Below are 17,382 nucleotides of genomic sequence, written 5' to 3' on the forward strand. Positions count from 1 at the left end.
CAAGTCACTTAACCCCAATTGCCCTGCCTTCCCCCCTCAAAAAAGATAAAAAAGAAATATTAAAGCAAAGTCAAAAGGCAGATGGAAAAAATATATTTCAAAGCAAAAAAACTAACCTTGAAAACAAATTGATGAGAAAAAATTAAGAATAATTGGATTATCTGAATGCAATGACCCAGAAAAAGAGCTGAAATCCTATTTCAAGAGAAGTTGAGCTGCCCAGATCTCTTAGGACAAGAGGGCAAAGTAGAAATAAGAATCTACTGGTTACCTCCCGAAAAAAACTCCAAAATGAAAACTCTCGGAAATACCATAGCCAAAATCCAGAGTTTAAAGGTCAAAGAAAAAATACTGCAAGCATCCAGAAAGAAAGAATTAAAATACAAAGGATTCAGTCCAGTTCACACACAATTTAGCAACTTCCATGACAGAGATCCAGAAAATTTGGAATACAGTATTCCAGAAGGCAAAGGCTATTACAACCAAGAATAACTTAACCAGCAAAATGGAATATAATACAATGGGACAAAAAAAATGGATCTTTAAGAAAATAGAAGATTTCCAAGCATTCCTGATGCAAAGATCAGAGGTAAACATGAATGAAGAATGATAAAGGACTAAACAAATTCCAGAAGGCAAAGGCTATTACAACCAAGAATAACTTAACCAGCAAAATGTAATATAATACAATGGGACAAAAAAAAATGGATCTTTAAGAAAATAGAAGATTTCCAAGCATTCCTGATGCAAAAATCAGAGGTAAACATGAATGAAGAATGATAAAGGACTAAACAAGGATAAACTACTGACATTCAAGTATGGGTAGATGATACATGTATCCTCTCTGCACCATACATCATCGGGGTCATAGAGGGAGTCCAATTAGATAAAATTTCACAGGGTTTCTCTTATGTTCTAATGATCTTATGAAAAGAATGGAAATAGAGAAAAAACCACACTTGGGTGGGAGGGAGGAGAAGAAGGCAAGGCAAGCTGAAGAAAATTATCTCACATAATCATGGTGCCCAACAAGACACCTCTATAAACAAGGGGGAGAGAGCAGGAGGGGGGTGGCTGACATTTGAACCTCCCTCTCATCTGGTCAACAAAAGGAATATACAGACATAGGTACAGAAACATATTTCACTCAACAAGAAAATAGAAGGGAAAGGGGAGAAAAGCAGAGGGGGAATTAGAAGGGTAGATTAATGGAAGGATGAGTCCTAAGCAAAACAAACACTATGTAAAAAATATATCTATATCTATATACATATATATGGCTCTTTTTGAGGTGACAAAGAATGCAAATCTGAGAGGCTATCTATAAATTGGAGGATCAACAAACAAGTTATTGTTCATAGACGTGATGGAATGCTATCGTGCTGAACTCTTATCAGCATAATAATCACAATTCCAAAAGACTAATGATGAAACATCGCTATCTGCCTCCTAAAAGAGGTGAAGAACTCAGAATACATAATGAGACAAATGTTTTTTGAACATAACCAATGTGGAAAGTTGCTTTGATTATATTTTTCTTGTATTCACAATTGAGGGCAGGGGCTCAGGGTAGAAGGATGAGAAGGTGGATTCTGGTTGAATAAAACAAATGATTTTTAAAAGATATCAATAAAAATTTTAAAATACAAATAAATTATTTTTAAACTTAAAAATTTAGAAAACAATAAAAAACTAACCAAAGATAATTTTGATATAACATGTTTAGGTTTATAAAACAAAAGAATAAGAATTCAAATATTTAATATTTTAAATAATCTATCTGTGTAAACTTTTTAGCAATATGTCATACATTATGCCTCCAGGATACTTTTTTGTTAACATTCTCAGTATTCAGAATCAAAACCAACTAAACTATCGAAGAAGAACTTTCATCTTAGCTTTCATCTTTAGTGTGAATTATATGAATTAAATTAATGTGAATTATATAAATATAAATTATATGAAACACGAAATATGGAAATCAGATGAAACATGAGGTCTCTTCCAACTCCACAATCTATGATCCTAGGATATTTAAAGGACTTTAGAGTCCTAATACAAACTCTTCATTTTACAGATAAAGAAAATGAGGATCATAAAGCTTAAGTGACTTGCCCAAGGTCATACAAGTAATAAGCATCAAAAACAGGACTTGAACCCAGGTCCTCTGATTCTAAAGTCACTGCTTTTCTAGCTACCACCCTATACATTCTACCACCACCAAAAATTTATTCCTTAATTTAATATATTCTTTTAATAATACATGTAATATATTGTACTGTGATATCTATGATGTCTTTTTTACAGTGTTTAAAATTTTAATTTAGTCTTGCTGCTTTATACCAATGTACTAAAAGAAAATAGGCATTTGGAGCCATGAGTATTTATTACAAGTATCTTTCTTGTTATTTTCATCTAAAGCTTACTGGACCCCATGTCTATGCTAAAGTTTTCTATATCATACGTGGTCCTTCTTTGAATGTGGTTTTGGGATTTTAAACTAACTAAACAGAACTAAACTAAATAGAATTCAAAGCTTTCTCAATCAGGTGAGCAAGCTTACTGCCAAATATGTATATTGTTTCCAGTCTTCAAGATTTACACTCTTTCCCTCAGCCATTTTCCTGGTATCAAAAGCTATATCATATGGAAAACCAGATATTTCTGTGATGGCATCTATATCACTAACTATTCATTTTCTATATTGTGCTCTCTTACAAATTCAGTATCATCTAAAATGAGAATAAAAAACTGTGACTCCAAATCCTCCAGCTGTCTACCTAGATCTCTAACGAAACATTCCAGATTTCTTCCAACACATATTTGTTCTAAATTTATTCAATGTGGAAAAGCAAAAATAGGTATTAACCAGTGGGTCTGGTGAGTTTCACAAGCACGTATCACATCTCATAGAGTGCTTCTTCAAGAATAGTGCATACCAGTTTACAATGTCAGGTCTATAACCAAATGATTAGGTCTCTTGCTCTAGAGTTCTGCCTGTAATGCCTATAAATCCTTTGTGTTTTATTGAGGATGGAATTTCAGACTTCTTGAGAAAATCCAGAATGAGCCTCTGAAATGAACCCCTTATATGTTATATAAGGTGAGTGATACAAGATTACTTCTGCTTTGTCACTATGTAAATCTCAAAATGTGACAGTTCCCTTTGAGGAACAGACCAGTCAAAAGCAAGCCTGCTATAGAAGGAACACACCACCAGAGGGCGCAGTCAGGGCATCCAACAGCCACAAAGCATTCCAGTTTACCCCCTGCCTTCTGAAATGTCCTGATACCTAAATTCAACTTCTATTTTTTTTTTGTCTTTTCCCATGGCCTAATCCAAGCTGTACTTTAAAATAAACTAGGTATTATTATAAAAGAAAGTGAGGAGGAAGTACATTCTAGTCTCCATTCCCTGGAGATGATGAAGAGGAGGTATTTGACAGCATAGTCAATAATGAGGTCGGCTAACCCCAGTTCCTTTCCACAGAAACCACTGGCAGGTTGTTTCGACAGCACTCAAAGAGATGTCTGGGCTCTGGGGAATGGGATGCTGAGGATGTTAGGAAGCAACTATTCTTCAGGACCCTGGACTGGAGCACACTATTTGCCCACCAGCTGCCACCTCTCTTTATTCTTGGGATCAAAGGTCCAACAGACATCAGTAACTTTGATAAGAAGTTCACTGGAGAAGCCCCAGTTCTGACACTATCCTGGGAAGGTCATCCCCCTCTTAGCAGCTAAGCAAGAAGCATTCAGGGACTTTAACTATGTCCCTAGAGGTTGCTAGCACTGTCTCTCTCCAAAGAACAAGGAATGGACTCAGGGGTGGGGAACTTGTGGCCTCTAGGCCACATGTTGTCCTCTAGGTCCTCATGTGTAGCCCTTTGACAGAATCCAAACTCCATAGAAGAAATGCCCTTAATAATAGAATTTGTTCTATAAAACTTGTACTCAGTCAAACGGCTGCATCCAAGGACCTACAAGGCCACATATGGCCTTGGGACTGCACATTCCCCACCCCTGCTTGAACCCTTCCATCTACCTCATGCTCTGCAATTTACAGTTTTAAAAGGCCTTTGGAGTTTGCCCCATGAAAAGGGATCCCAGAGACAGACAGACTGTCTAAAGACCAGTCTAAGTACACAGAGACTAATAAGCAGCAGCCACAAGGTGATGAATTCTCTAGCTACGGAAAACAGAAAAATAAATAAATAAATAAACATCCCTTAAATGGGACAGGCTCACATCTCTAAAGCTAGAAGGGCTCTTAAAGGTCATCTAGTCCAATCCCCTGACTTTACAACTGAGGAAAGTGGGGGCCCAAAGAAGACAAATGATTTGCCCAAGACTACACAAGGAGTAGGTATCAAAGACAGGATTTGAACCCAGGTCCTCTCACTGCGCTTTTCAACTGCAATGTACTGTTGGCCTCTTCTGCTTTGGCAATGACCATAGGAGAGGGATAGAAAATGGGGAGAGAGTATCAAGGACCTCAGTTTTTAAACTGTCTCTAGACTTAGTTTGGTTGTTTCATACAATGAACATGAGAGCTTGGTCCAATGACTCTGCTGGAGGGGAATGAAACAAGTCCATATCAATATTATCCTGATAAACAAAACCAGAAGACATAAGCAAGTTATAACAAGATGGAAGGCAGACAGAATCTCCTCAGGGATTCATGTAAAGGAGGTGGCATTTATTTCAGCTTTAGCCCAAAGGCAACATAAACCATCATTTCAAAGGATACTCATTTATCTGATCATCAAAGAGAGCAGTCCTCATGAAGAAAACTATAGCTTATTCACTAACATTGGCTATAGTGGATGAAGTAAAGAGATTTCATGAAGAACTACACAAAATCAATGTATACTATGATGATCTTTACTTTAACTACAAAAAAAAGACAATAGGGAAGAGAGTGGACTATATAAATATATATGTGTGTATATATACACATACATATATATGGCTCCAGATTAAGTCATGAAAGACCACAAAGGCTTGGAGATTGCTCCAAATATTCATGTTTAGAGACCATGGATACTTTTTTCAAGAAGACAGTCTGGATTTGCTGAATATGGAAAGCACTGACAAACATGACAAAACCATATTTCACTTTTCCTTTTTCTTTGATCTCTTTGGAATACAGACCTAGTAGTGGTACTGCTGGGTCAAAGGGTATTCAGAGATTTATAGCCCAAATTATTCTCCAGAATGGTTGGACCAGTTCACTACTCCACCAACAGTTCACTAGTGTACCTATTTTTCGCATCCCCTCTGGCATTTGTCATTTCTGATAGGTGTGAGGTGGTACCTCAGAGTCATTTTAACTTGCCTTTCTCTAATCAATAGTGATTTAGAGCATTTTTAATATGACTACAGTTAGCTTTGATTTCTTCTCTTGAAAACCCTTTTATATCCTTTGGGCATTTATCAATTGAGGAATGGCTTTTATTTTTATAAATTTGACTCAGTTCTATACTCAGTATATATTTGAGAAATGAGATCTTTATCAGAGAAACTTGCTGTAAAAATCTTTGCTGCCTACCTGATCCACCCAATTCTCACCTGTGTCTCCAAGAAGCTGTAGCATGCACAGCAGCCACACCCTAGTGAACTGTCTCAGCAAATGGGCTAAATCAGTTTGAGGGTAACCAAAGGGTCTCAAGCCCTTCTGTGAACCCTCCAATTTCCATAAACTGACCTTCATTTGCCAGCCTTGTTTCATTCAGGGCTGCTATTTGGATGCAATACCTGCTGAGTTCTCTCACAACAAGAGCTGTTTGTCTTTCAGGTCTACTGGATTTTGTGTTGTCTATAAGTGTGCACACATTCCAGTGGGTGAGTGGAATAACCTCTGTGGTGAAATCAACAACAAGGCCAAATTCAGAAAGCCTGCAAGCCTAGAAAACTAACCCTCTCCCCAGTTAGAAGGCTGTGTACTGAAAGGAGCAAGTTCAGAAGCAAGCAAAAGCTTTGTGACCACAAGAGCAGAACAGAGCTTCACATCCAGCTTCCAGCTCTGCAAGAAGTCTGCTATAGAATAACCAGGCCAGGAATCCCAGACCAAGGGGAAACATCACGTTCTGTCCCTCTGAACTAGCAGAGCTTTTCAGCTGGCTGATAGTGACTAAGTCCAGCAGCAATCTACTGAAACTCCAAACAGGGCAAGTCCATAGGCCCATTGCTCAGACACAAACCCAGATCAGGAACCTGCAGAGCTCAGACCAGGTTGGGAGTGATCTAGTGATTTTACCGATCACTTTGGGAGCACTGGGAAGGACACTGAGTTTTCTATTGGAGACATTGAGTTTGAGATGCCTACAATAAAATCAGTTGGAAAAATCCAAAAGGCAGCTTATGGAGAAGGACTAGAGCTCAGGAGACAGTCTAGGGCTGGATATCAATTGCAAAGAGGTAATAGCAGAATCCACGGAAGCTGATGAGACCATCAAGGAAGATACTATATAAGGAAAAGAAAAGAGGGCCCAGGACAGAACCTTGCCCCTCAACTTCTTTGCAAAGGTGGGGATCAACAAGGCATATGTCAAACTTTTTGATGTGTTGGTTAGCTTTGCTGAAGTATTTTTTTAATTTTTTTCCTCTCTTTGTTATAAGGTATGTTTCTCTGGGAAGATATATTGGGAAATGATGGTGATAAATTAAGGTGATGACAAAAATACCAAAAAATTGTTTTAAAATCAGAGTAAATTTGGCAAGCCCATTTCATTAAAAAACAACAAAAAATGTATCTTTCCCATTTAAAGTATGCTGATGTGACAAAAAAAACAACTAACAAATAATGGTTGAGTACCCATTAAGGGGCAAAGCATCATGCTGTTTACTGTGAGAGATACAAAAGAATGTGAAACCCAAACTCATGCTTAAGAAGTTTACAATCCAATTGAAAAGACAAAACATAAATATATAAGAGATAAATAATACAGCTAACATTGCTAGCACATTAAAATTCCTTACATTATAATTATAGGCACTAAAAAGATTTGCACATGATCTCACAATGTCAAAAAAAACCAAGTAGAAATAACTTACGATTACATCTTTTTTGTACAAATCTTAGTTTGCAAGCTGTCCGGTATGTTGATAGTCTGATGACATCAAAATTCTGAGCACCTGGAAATCAAAAACAAAACATTTATATTAAATATATATATGCAAGTCATTTAACAAAATCCTACTCCGATGCTTCATGGAGTGGAGGTAACCTTAGTGTTATGTCAGAAAGTGACAAAATCTACCAAGACTTCACGTACTCACTAAGTGTTAAAATAAAGTCTGTGATCCAAGGATGACCTGGTAAGCTGGGAAGAATGGTGAACTACACTGGTGGAGAGTGCACCTACGCAGGTGAAATCTTGAATTACACCAGTATTGAAGTTAGTGTGTATATGTGTCTGTTTCTATGTATGTGTTAATGTGTAACTTAAATATGGAGTAGGAATGCCGTCTTTCCAACATTTTCCTAGGCATTTCTACTTTAACCATCACCTCTATGTTCAACATGTGCAAAATTTAACTCATCATCTTCCCTTCAACACATCTTATTTCTATTCAAGTAGAGAAACATCATCTTTCCAGTCATCCAGACAAATAACTTTGGAATTACCTTTGATGCAAGTAGAGAAACATCATCTTTCCAGTCATCCAGACAAATAACTTTGGAATTACCTTTGATGCTTCGTTCATGCTTAAGCTCCCTGAGGACAGAAATTCTTTTATTTTTGCTTAGTAGGTGCTCAATATATTTGTGGAATTAAGTAATTTATACCTACCTACAATCAGTGGTCAAAATCTCTTGATTTTTACCTTCACAGTATTTCTCACACCTGCCTTTCCTCACACTGCATCCAATGACCTCTCTTACCTTTTCTATTGTAATTACTTCCTAGTTGGCCTTGCTGCCTCGAATTTACCTCTTCTTCAATCTGGCTTTCTCTTAGTTGCCAAAATAAGCTTCCTAATGTACAGGTCTAAACATGTCACTCCCCTATTTTAAAAACCTTCAGTGGTTTCCTATTTCACATAAGGAAATACTTGGACTATTATTTTTGTTGTTGTTCAGTCATTTCAGTTGTGTCCAACTTTTCATGACCCTGTTTGGGGTTTTCTTGACAAAGATACTGGAGTAGTTTGCCATTTCCTTCTCCAGCTCATTTTGCAGATGAGAAAGCTAAGGCAAACATGGTTAAGTGACTTCCCCAGGATCACACAGCTAGTAAGAGTCTAAGGCTTGACTCCAGGCTGGGCGTTCCATCCACTGTATCATCTAGCTGCCCTAGACTATTATGTATGGCGCTCCAATTAGTTTCTTTTGTACTCTGCTGCCTCCTGACCTTCATGCACTTGGCCTATTGAAATCTCTGTCTTTCTTCAAGGCTCACTTAGGTACAGGCTCTTTCATAGAGCATTCCCTGATCTTCCCACTAAATGAATGTCATAGAATCATAAGGTGATTTCTCTGTATCAAAATTTTTCCTGGATCACTCCTTTGCACTTATTACATTCTACCTTGCATCATACTTAGCACATAATTAAGCATAGTGACAGCCTACTATTAGATTATAACCTCATTTTAAAAAAATACACAGAAGATAACATAGAAGGGAGAACAAGGAGATAGAGAGCAGCACTACAGCTTTAAAATAAATGTGAATGTATACTATTCTTTTAAAAATGAAATCTGCATGTTACAGGGATTCATAGTTTAATGTACAATCCTCTTTTTCTGTTCTTTGTATATTAAAACACTCATATTTGTTGATATTTGTCCAGTTCAATGTAACAAAAAATGGTAATTTTTAAAAAAATATTATAAGCTTCCTAAGACAAACTGGGACTATGCCATTTTTCAACTTTATTTACCTATTCTCTGAGGGACTGGAAAATACATAATAGGCACTTAACAAATGTTTGTATGAGTCAGGAGACCTAGAATTCAAATTCAAATCTTCCACACAGTAGCTCTGTGCTTTCACTTAATCTTCTTGGGGCTAAAATCTATACCAAAATGCTTTATATGTGCATATCATTCTTTTCAAAGAAACCAAGGATTTCAAAGAAACAAAGTACCTAGGTGACCAGCAGCCTAAGATACTCAAAAAAACATATTCAATATATACAACAATTGGTCACTTAGCCATGGCTTGTAGACTTTCAGTAAAGCGGAACCCACATTTCCTTTGCCTATTATACTTTTGGATAGCTCTAACTGCTAAAAAGCTTTTTTTCCTGACATCAAGCCTAGATTTGCTCCCCTGCAATGTCCATCCATTACTCCTAGTTTTGCTCCCTGGGATCAAAACGAAGTCTAATCTATCTTCCATATGACAGTCCTTCAAATACTTTAAGACAGGTATCAAGTTCTCCTTGATTTTTCTCTTCTACAGGCTAACCACCCCATTTCCTTCCACTGATTCTCATACAGCATAACCCTGAACATGTAAAGACTTCCTCCAATGGAAAAGGCAGATGAGAACAATTTGTTCCAATGACCATGAAGGTGGCTAAAGCAGACACTGTGGATCACTTAGATCTTGGTCAAACATCAAAGACACCAAGGTTATCCACTGTGTCCTGAGTTAACACCAGTTATCCTGACTTTTATCTTGCCATCGGACTTTGATGACTCTGGAAAAGAAAGTGAGGCTGACAACTTTGTGAAATTCTGCCTCACTTAAGTCCAATTCACCCACAAGTCATGGCATCCCCCTGTGATGTCACTAGTCCTATTCAAAAATAAAGGACAAACAACAAGAGCAAGAGACTATGATCACCTTATTTCAAGAAGATATGCCTCTCTTAATGCAGTTCAAAAATGTATGGGCTTTTTGGGCTACCATATTATATTAACAACTCAAATTGAACTTTAACTCCACCCAAATCCCTATTTGAAATCTTCAGATTAACTTTAATGCTTTCCTTTCCATATCACAGATAGTTGCTGTTCAGTCATTTCACCACTGTCCGATTTTTCATGACCCTTTTGGGCGTTTCCTTGGCAAAGATACTGGAGTGGTTTGCCATTTCCTTCTCCAGCTCATTTTGCAGATGAGGAAACTGAGGCAAACCGCATTCAGTGACTTACCCAAGGTCATTCAGCTAGTAAGTATCTGTGGCTGGATCTGACCTCAGGAAGATAAGATTTCCTGATTCCAAGCCTGGTACCCTATCCACTGTGCCACCCAGCTGCCCTCAGAGAGTTATCAAGTCCTTTTAAATCCATCTCTACAATATTTCTCAAAAATTCCCAAATGGGCCAGACCAGATTGAAATGTAATTGGGAAATGTTTAACAAAATAAATAAAAATACAATACAAAATAGATAATGTTAATATTTGGTTTTTTTAAAGTCAATATGCTGCCTGAAGTAATTCATTTCTATTTGAGTTTGACACCACTGCTCCAGTCAAATGGGCAAAAAAAATCTTTGTATCAAATTCTCTGATAAGAGTTTGGTATTCCAGATATATAAGCAATTATTAAATATATGTATGTATGTATATATGATTAATAGCCACTCCCCAATAGAAAAGTGGTCAAAGGATATGAACAAACAGGTCTCAAAAGAAGAATTGCAAAGTATTTACACAAATGAAAGAATGCTCCACATCATTAATAATGAGAGAAATTCACAGCAATATAATTCTGAAGTTTCTCTTCACACCCTACAAATTGGCAAAAATACCAAAAAATAGCAATACTTAATGTTGCAAAGGGCTGTGGAATGATAAGCGCACTAATACATTGTTGGTGTAGCTGTGAAATGGTACAACCATTTTGGAAAGCAATTTGGAATTATGCAAATAAAATGACATACCCTTTGAACCAGATACTCTATTGCTGAACTTATACTCTGAGGAAGTCATCAGGAAAGTCCCCATCTTCACCAAAATATTTATAACAGCACTTTTTCTGATAGCAAAAAAAATGGAAACGAAGTAGATGCCCAGTGACTGGGTAATGGCTAAACAAATTGTGGTATATGAATGAAATGGAATATTACTGTGCTTTAAGAAATGATGCGGGGGCAAGGTATTAAAATTTCTTTTTAAAAAAATCAACAGGGGCAGCTAGGTGGCACAGTGAGTAGAGCACCAGCCCTGGAGGTCCTGAATTCAAATCTGGCCACAGACACTTGACACGTACTAGCTGTGCGACCCTGGGCAAGTCACTTAACCCCAACTGCCCTGCCAAAAAAAAAAAAAGAACTAAACAAGGATAAACAAAAAAAATTTTTTTAATTTAAAAAAAAGAAACGATGCAATAAACTCAGAGAAGCATAGAAAAATCTAAAAGAACTGATACAGAGTGAAGCAAGCAGAGACAAGAAAACAATATACATAGCAATTACAATGTAACTGGAAAGAACAACCACACACCAAAAAATCAAAAGTGAATGCAGCAAAATTAAAAAGGTCAACTATGACTCCAATGAAAAAGTATGAGGAAACACCCTAAACCCACCTATTCATGGAGGTGAGAGGGCCACAGTTGTTGCATATTACATAAGCATTAGTATTTTGTCAAACTATCAGTCAGTTGTGTTGATTTCTTTTCTTCTTTAAAAAATGGTTTGTTATGTGGGATGGCTCTCTAGGGTGGGGAAGGGGAAAGATACTGGGGACACCTATGATGATATAAAAAAACAGAATACATCAATAAAAACTTATTTAATAACATAAAATAAAATTTTAAACATCTCTTCTTGATGTCAACCAACCCAGTTTAGGCCTTAATTATGACCTATTCATTTTCCAATCCCCTCCTCTTTCTTCCCCTCCCTACATATATACATCCATATATGAGCTACTGCGAAAATAATTTTTCTTTCACACCTATCTGGTCTTCTACTTAAAAAATACAAATGCTTCCTTTTGACTGCTGAGTGAAATTCAAATTCTTCTGCCCAGTTTTCAAGATATTCTATAACCTAGTACTAATTTATGTTTCTAGTCTCTTATATTATTACCCTCCACACACTCCATACGCCAGACAAACTGCCTCCTCTCTCTTCCCACATTCTTTGCCCATCTTTTGTTCTAGTCTCAAAGGATAAGGCAGCCTTCTCCTGGTTAAGTTTAACCCCTCTGCTTTTGCTAGAGTGCGCCTTCCAAAGATTACCCCACAGGTCACTTTTTCTCCTTTAGGGACAGAACTATCTTTTTTTCCTGTTTTATTGTATTCCTAGTATAATGCCTCACACGTAGTAAGTGCTTAATAATCATCCCTAAACCTAGAATGTCCTCTCTCTTCATCTACTCAATTCATACTCCTCCTTTAGAACCCTATTTAAATACCATCACCACAAGAAAGCATATTCAGATTCTTTCAACAGAAAATGACTTTTCCTTTTCTATCTCTTAAAGAACGTTGTTTCACAAAACTCTAATGAATTTATGTGACGTTGCATACCTGTGTTTGCCTTTTTTCTTACACTAGACTATAAATTCCAAGAGTGCAGGAACCCCCAATGTTAACACAGTAACCTGAAACAAAGTATTTAATAAATGTTTGATGACTTGAATTTTAAAATTAGTTTTTATTATAGCAACTTCAGCATGATACTACTGCCAGAACAGAAGTATAAAAAGGGATTTCTAATTCCATGATATGTAATTTCTGTATTGAAAGAAGCCAATGGTTCTCAGTCCATTTTCTATGCTGAATTTACATTACTAACAAAAATCAAAATATTATCTAACCCAGAGCTGATTTTTCCCCTTAATTGGTTCTCTTGAAATATCCATTCCGCATGTATTTGAATGATCCTAACTTCTTTTATTCACACTTGTTTGTAAAAATGGTATTGTCCCAAAGAGCAACAAAAATAAATCTTTATTTTTTTGGTAAGTGCTTAAAGCAACACAATTTGGAAAGAAATCAAGCAAACTTCTCTGAGCAACAAATGATTCACAAATAGATAAATGCCAACAGTTTCAATATCTAGCATCATATTTTAATAAAACACTTTCCTAAAAAACAAATACCTTTCCTAAAAACAAATACCAAGATAGTATGGCATGATGGCTAGAGTGCTAGACTAAGTCTGGTAGGACTGAATTTATATCCTGCCTGGATGGAGGGGAGCAAAGCAACCACAGGAGACCATATTCAATCATAAAAAGATTGTGTAACCTACACAGATCCAAGACATATTGACATATGATCATGAGAACTACAGAATATTGAAGTGTCATATTAAAGGCAATTAAATCTGACCAATTCTAGTTCAAAACTTTCCAAAGCAAAATAGTCCAAATTTCTAGGCCACTAATATATGGGGCTTAGATAGAACACACTGCACATTTAGAAAAATCTAGATAATGTTTCTCTAAAAAAAAAATTCTAACTTATCCATTTTGTTCCAAAACAGCTCCAATTCAGGTAATAAGCAAACTTCTCTCAATTAAAAAGCCCATGTTTTTGTAGGCATAATCAAATATAAATATGTGAAAATCATATTTAAGACTTTATAGAAATTGCTTTTCATCGTCATAGAGAATGGTTTTTAGTTTTCTAGAGCCATCTTACGATCTATATGAATAGAAGAAAGCTTGTTTTCTAGTACCTGTTCCAATTACTTGATTATAAAATAACCATCTTCCTGAAATTCAGTTTATTTGGATTCCTATGTTTCCTCATTTCTTTGTCCTGGGAATTTTTACTAGCGCAGCTCATCTTTATTTGCAATGATTAGTGAATAGTGCTTTCAGTATGGATAATGGGAACTGACATGTCATATCTCTCATGTTATAGCTACTGATTTAAATTTTAGGGAATTCAAGAGACATCTACATTTTCCAAACAAAAAAAAATCTGCTCTTTGCTGAGCCCACAATAAGTTAGGACAACCTTTTTTTTTATATAGTGATTAACTTGCTACCTGATATGATCTATATTAGCTTTTTAGTTATCACCACTTCACTTTCTAAACAGTAACAATATAGTAAAATCTGCAAAGCATCTTATCTTATGTAAATCTAATAATGATTCTGTGAAATAGGCACTAAGTATTCACAATCTTCAATAATGCATTCTAAAAAAATTTCCATAGCAACACAGCTTTGCGGATAGAGAATCAGTTTCAGTAACAGTAAAATCTGGGTTCAAATCCTGCTTCTGCCACACATACTCTCTCTTTGTATGATTCTGAGAAAGCCATTTAAACTCTGTGCCCCAGGCAACTCTCTAGGGCCATAAAACACACAACCCTTGCCAATAAGCCCAGTTGTAGGATATTTCTCGAAAGGATCTCCCTACATTGATGAAAGTCAAGTCAATAAGCACTTATTAATCCTACTATGTGCCAGCTACTGTACTGAGCATTGAAAATCAGATGTCAAAAACAAAGAGATATTTCTTTGTGCCAGGAATAGAAGTTAAACTTACCAACCTTCAGTCTGAAAAATCCATCTTCTCCTTTGTGAAAACTGGGACAATATTTGTCCATTTCCTATCCTATAGAAATGCTCACATTCTCCATATTTTTCAGAGACTACTGAGAGCAACTCTGCAATCATAGCCATATGTTCTTTCAGATCATCTGGATGTAGTTTGTGCCTGGTGACTAACTCGTTGAGGACAGCTAAATATTCTCTTACCATCTCCTCCCTTACAGTGGGTTTCAATTCTTGGTTAACAATTTGTTGTATAATTCCTAGTCATTTTTCCCCATTTGATAAAACAGAAACTAAAAAGAATTAAAGAGTTTCCTCTATCAAATATTATCATCCTCTCACCCATCTAGAACAATTCCTTCAGTGATCTTCTACTTTCTCCAAATTAAAAAAAATTTTTTTTAGTTGGCCTTCACATTCATCACCAACTGCAGGTTTCTCTGAACTTTATTAATCCTAACACTCTTCTTAGATAACTATGCTGTTTTGTATTCATCCTCAGTTACTTATTCTTGTATTCCATCTACTATAGATGTTCTTTTTTAAAGTCTAAGTTAACTGAGAGTTTCTTATGCATCAACAACAGTATCTTTAGACAGCCCTTCCTCTGTATTCCCCAAGGCAATTTCAGCAGAATACAAGCTCTGATGGAATCTACCAAACTAAAAAACCTTTTTGTCTAAGCTATATCTATTGTCCGAGGCCCAGCCCAGTTAGGTTAAAAGAACCTCACCACCAGTTTTGTTTACCCCTAATGTAATGATTTATGTTTATGTTCTCAAAATTTCATTCTTGGAAGCATCCCCCATTTGTCAGGGGCCAAATTCCCCTGTAGGATTTGAGACCATGGGATCTTAGCTATCAAAAGAATTCCTTAAGATCTCCTCTCCCCCAATCTAGGTTCTAAGTCTAACATTTCTTTCCTTATTTATAACAAATTCTAAGGCAGAATGCAAAATCACTTATTCACCAGCTTCCTATTATTTCTACATCAGGAAGGAGTCCCTACTTGTTCAAAGTCAGATTCATTCACATCACCAGTTTGTCTCAAAGATGCCTCCATTTTTTAGTGCAGTATGAAATGGCCTTTGTAATAAGAAATGTTTTGCCCAATAAACGCTACATTAAAACCTATATCTATATAAATGGTGTGGACATTTAACAATTATAATTCCATATGTACCATTTATAAATATAAACATGATATGAACAATTATTTTCTTTTACCAGAGGAATAAATTTTCTTTCTTTAAAATTTTGTTTTTTATTCACTCATTTCGGGAACTCTCAGTGGAGAATTCTCTCTTGCAATACAAATCAGCATATACTATGCAACTTGAGAATCTTTGAAAGTTGCCTGAGATTCTGAACAGTTAAGTGACTTGATGAGAGTCAAACTGCCTGGATGTCAGAAGTAGAGCTTGAACCCAGATCTTCCTAATTCTAAGGACAGCTCTCAATCCACTACAATACTACGCTGCTGCTGGAAAAAAAAATGACCCCAATGCAAAATCTTGAGCAAGAAATAGATTTGATTCTTCTTAACAATGATACGTGCTCATTTTCACAAATGTGGAATTGGACTCAGTCAACACACATTCACTAAACACCAACTATGTGCCAAGAACAGTGCTGAAGACCTTAAATCATCTATTCTAACCCATTTGTTTTATGAGAAAACTAGGGCACAAAGGTGTTAAGTGGCATCACGGAATCAAAGAATCTCAGAGTTGAAAAGGATCCATCTAATCTAGTCCATCCCACAACTAAAAGGAGTCCTCACCTAATGTAGCAGAACAGTTAACTAGCCTTTGCTTTGCTTAGTCGCAAATAAGACCAATACCTCCTAAAGCAGCCCATTCCACTTGCCCAAGGAAACCCAAGAACTCCACACCCAGCATTCTTTCCACTGCACCACAATGCCTGGTTAAACTGATAATCAATCAATAAGTATTTATTAAGCACTTACTATGTGCCTGGCATTGTGCTCAGTGTTGAGGATACAAAGAAAAAGCAAAGGAAACAAAAAGTCCCTGCCTACAAGCCCCTAACTCTAGCCCTAACCCTAATAGGGATTTATTATTATTAACTAAAATTTACATAGTACTATATACTAGGAACATGTAAAGTCATTTGCAATTATCTCATTTGATCCTCACAACAATTATGGGAGATAAGTGCTCTTATTATCCCTATTTTACAGATGAGGAAACTGAGACAAATGGGTGTTAAATGACTTGCCTGGGAACAACAAGGCTAGTAAGTGTCTTAGGTTGAATTTGAACTTAGGTCTTCCTGACTCCAGGCCTAACACTCTATCTACTGTGACACCTAGCAGCCTAAAATGTAACATGTTGAATAAATCTGATAATAGCAAAAACTACAAGATACAAAAAACTACAAGTATAGAAAAGTATAGAAAAGTACAAGTATACAAAAACAACAAGACAGAAAAAACTACAAGTACCATTCTTGCTGTGGAAAACCCCTTCAAAAACACAAGCACACAAGTTATGAATAAAAAAACATAAAACAATGATATATTTTATGTTGCTTTGAATATTAAAATATGAATGTCAAGGTAACTAAGGGTCATTTACTCCAAAATCTCACACAATATAGGAATCTCTCCTTCAATATCTCTTTTATAAAATAGCATTTTTTCCAATTATATATAAAACAATATTTAGCATTCATTCTAATAAAATTTTGAGTTCCAAACTTTTCTCCCTCTCTCCCTCACCTCCTCCTAAAACAGTATGCAATTTGATATAGGTTATATATGGGCAATCATGTAAAACATATTTCCATATTACTAATAGTTGTAAAAGAATAACAGATGAAAAGGGAAAAATACACACAAAAAGAATAAAGTGAAAATAGTATGCTTTGATCTGCATTCACAGTCCATCAGTTCTTTCTCTGGATTTTTCTTTAATGAAATCACAGATCCAGAGCGTTT

The 17,382-nt window shown here is 36.1% G+C and overlaps 1 protein-coding gene across 7 annotated transcripts in view; it reads right to left on the reverse strand.

The window, feature by feature from the left end:
• Positions 1–17,382, reverse strand: part of DTNB (dystrobrevin beta) — a 351,017-nt gene that overhangs the window by 301,540 nt on the left and 32,095 nt on the right. For all 7 annotated transcript variants that reach the window (XM_036750795.1, XM_036750793.1, XM_036750796.1 and 4 more), the window contains one exon: positions 7,057–7,137. In XM_036750795.1, the coding sequence (XP_036606690.1) occupies positions 7,057–7,137 (81 nt within the window). The remainder of the gene's footprint in view (positions 1–7,056; positions 7,138–17,382) is intronic.

This window comes from Trichosurus vulpecula, chromosome 3, assembly GCF_011100635.1.
Source record: "Trichosurus vulpecula isolate mTriVul1 chromosome 3, mTriVul1.pri, whole genome shotgun sequence".
Taxonomy (NCBI): Eukaryota; Metazoa; Chordata; class Mammalia; order Diprotodontia; family Phalangeridae; genus Trichosurus; species Trichosurus vulpecula.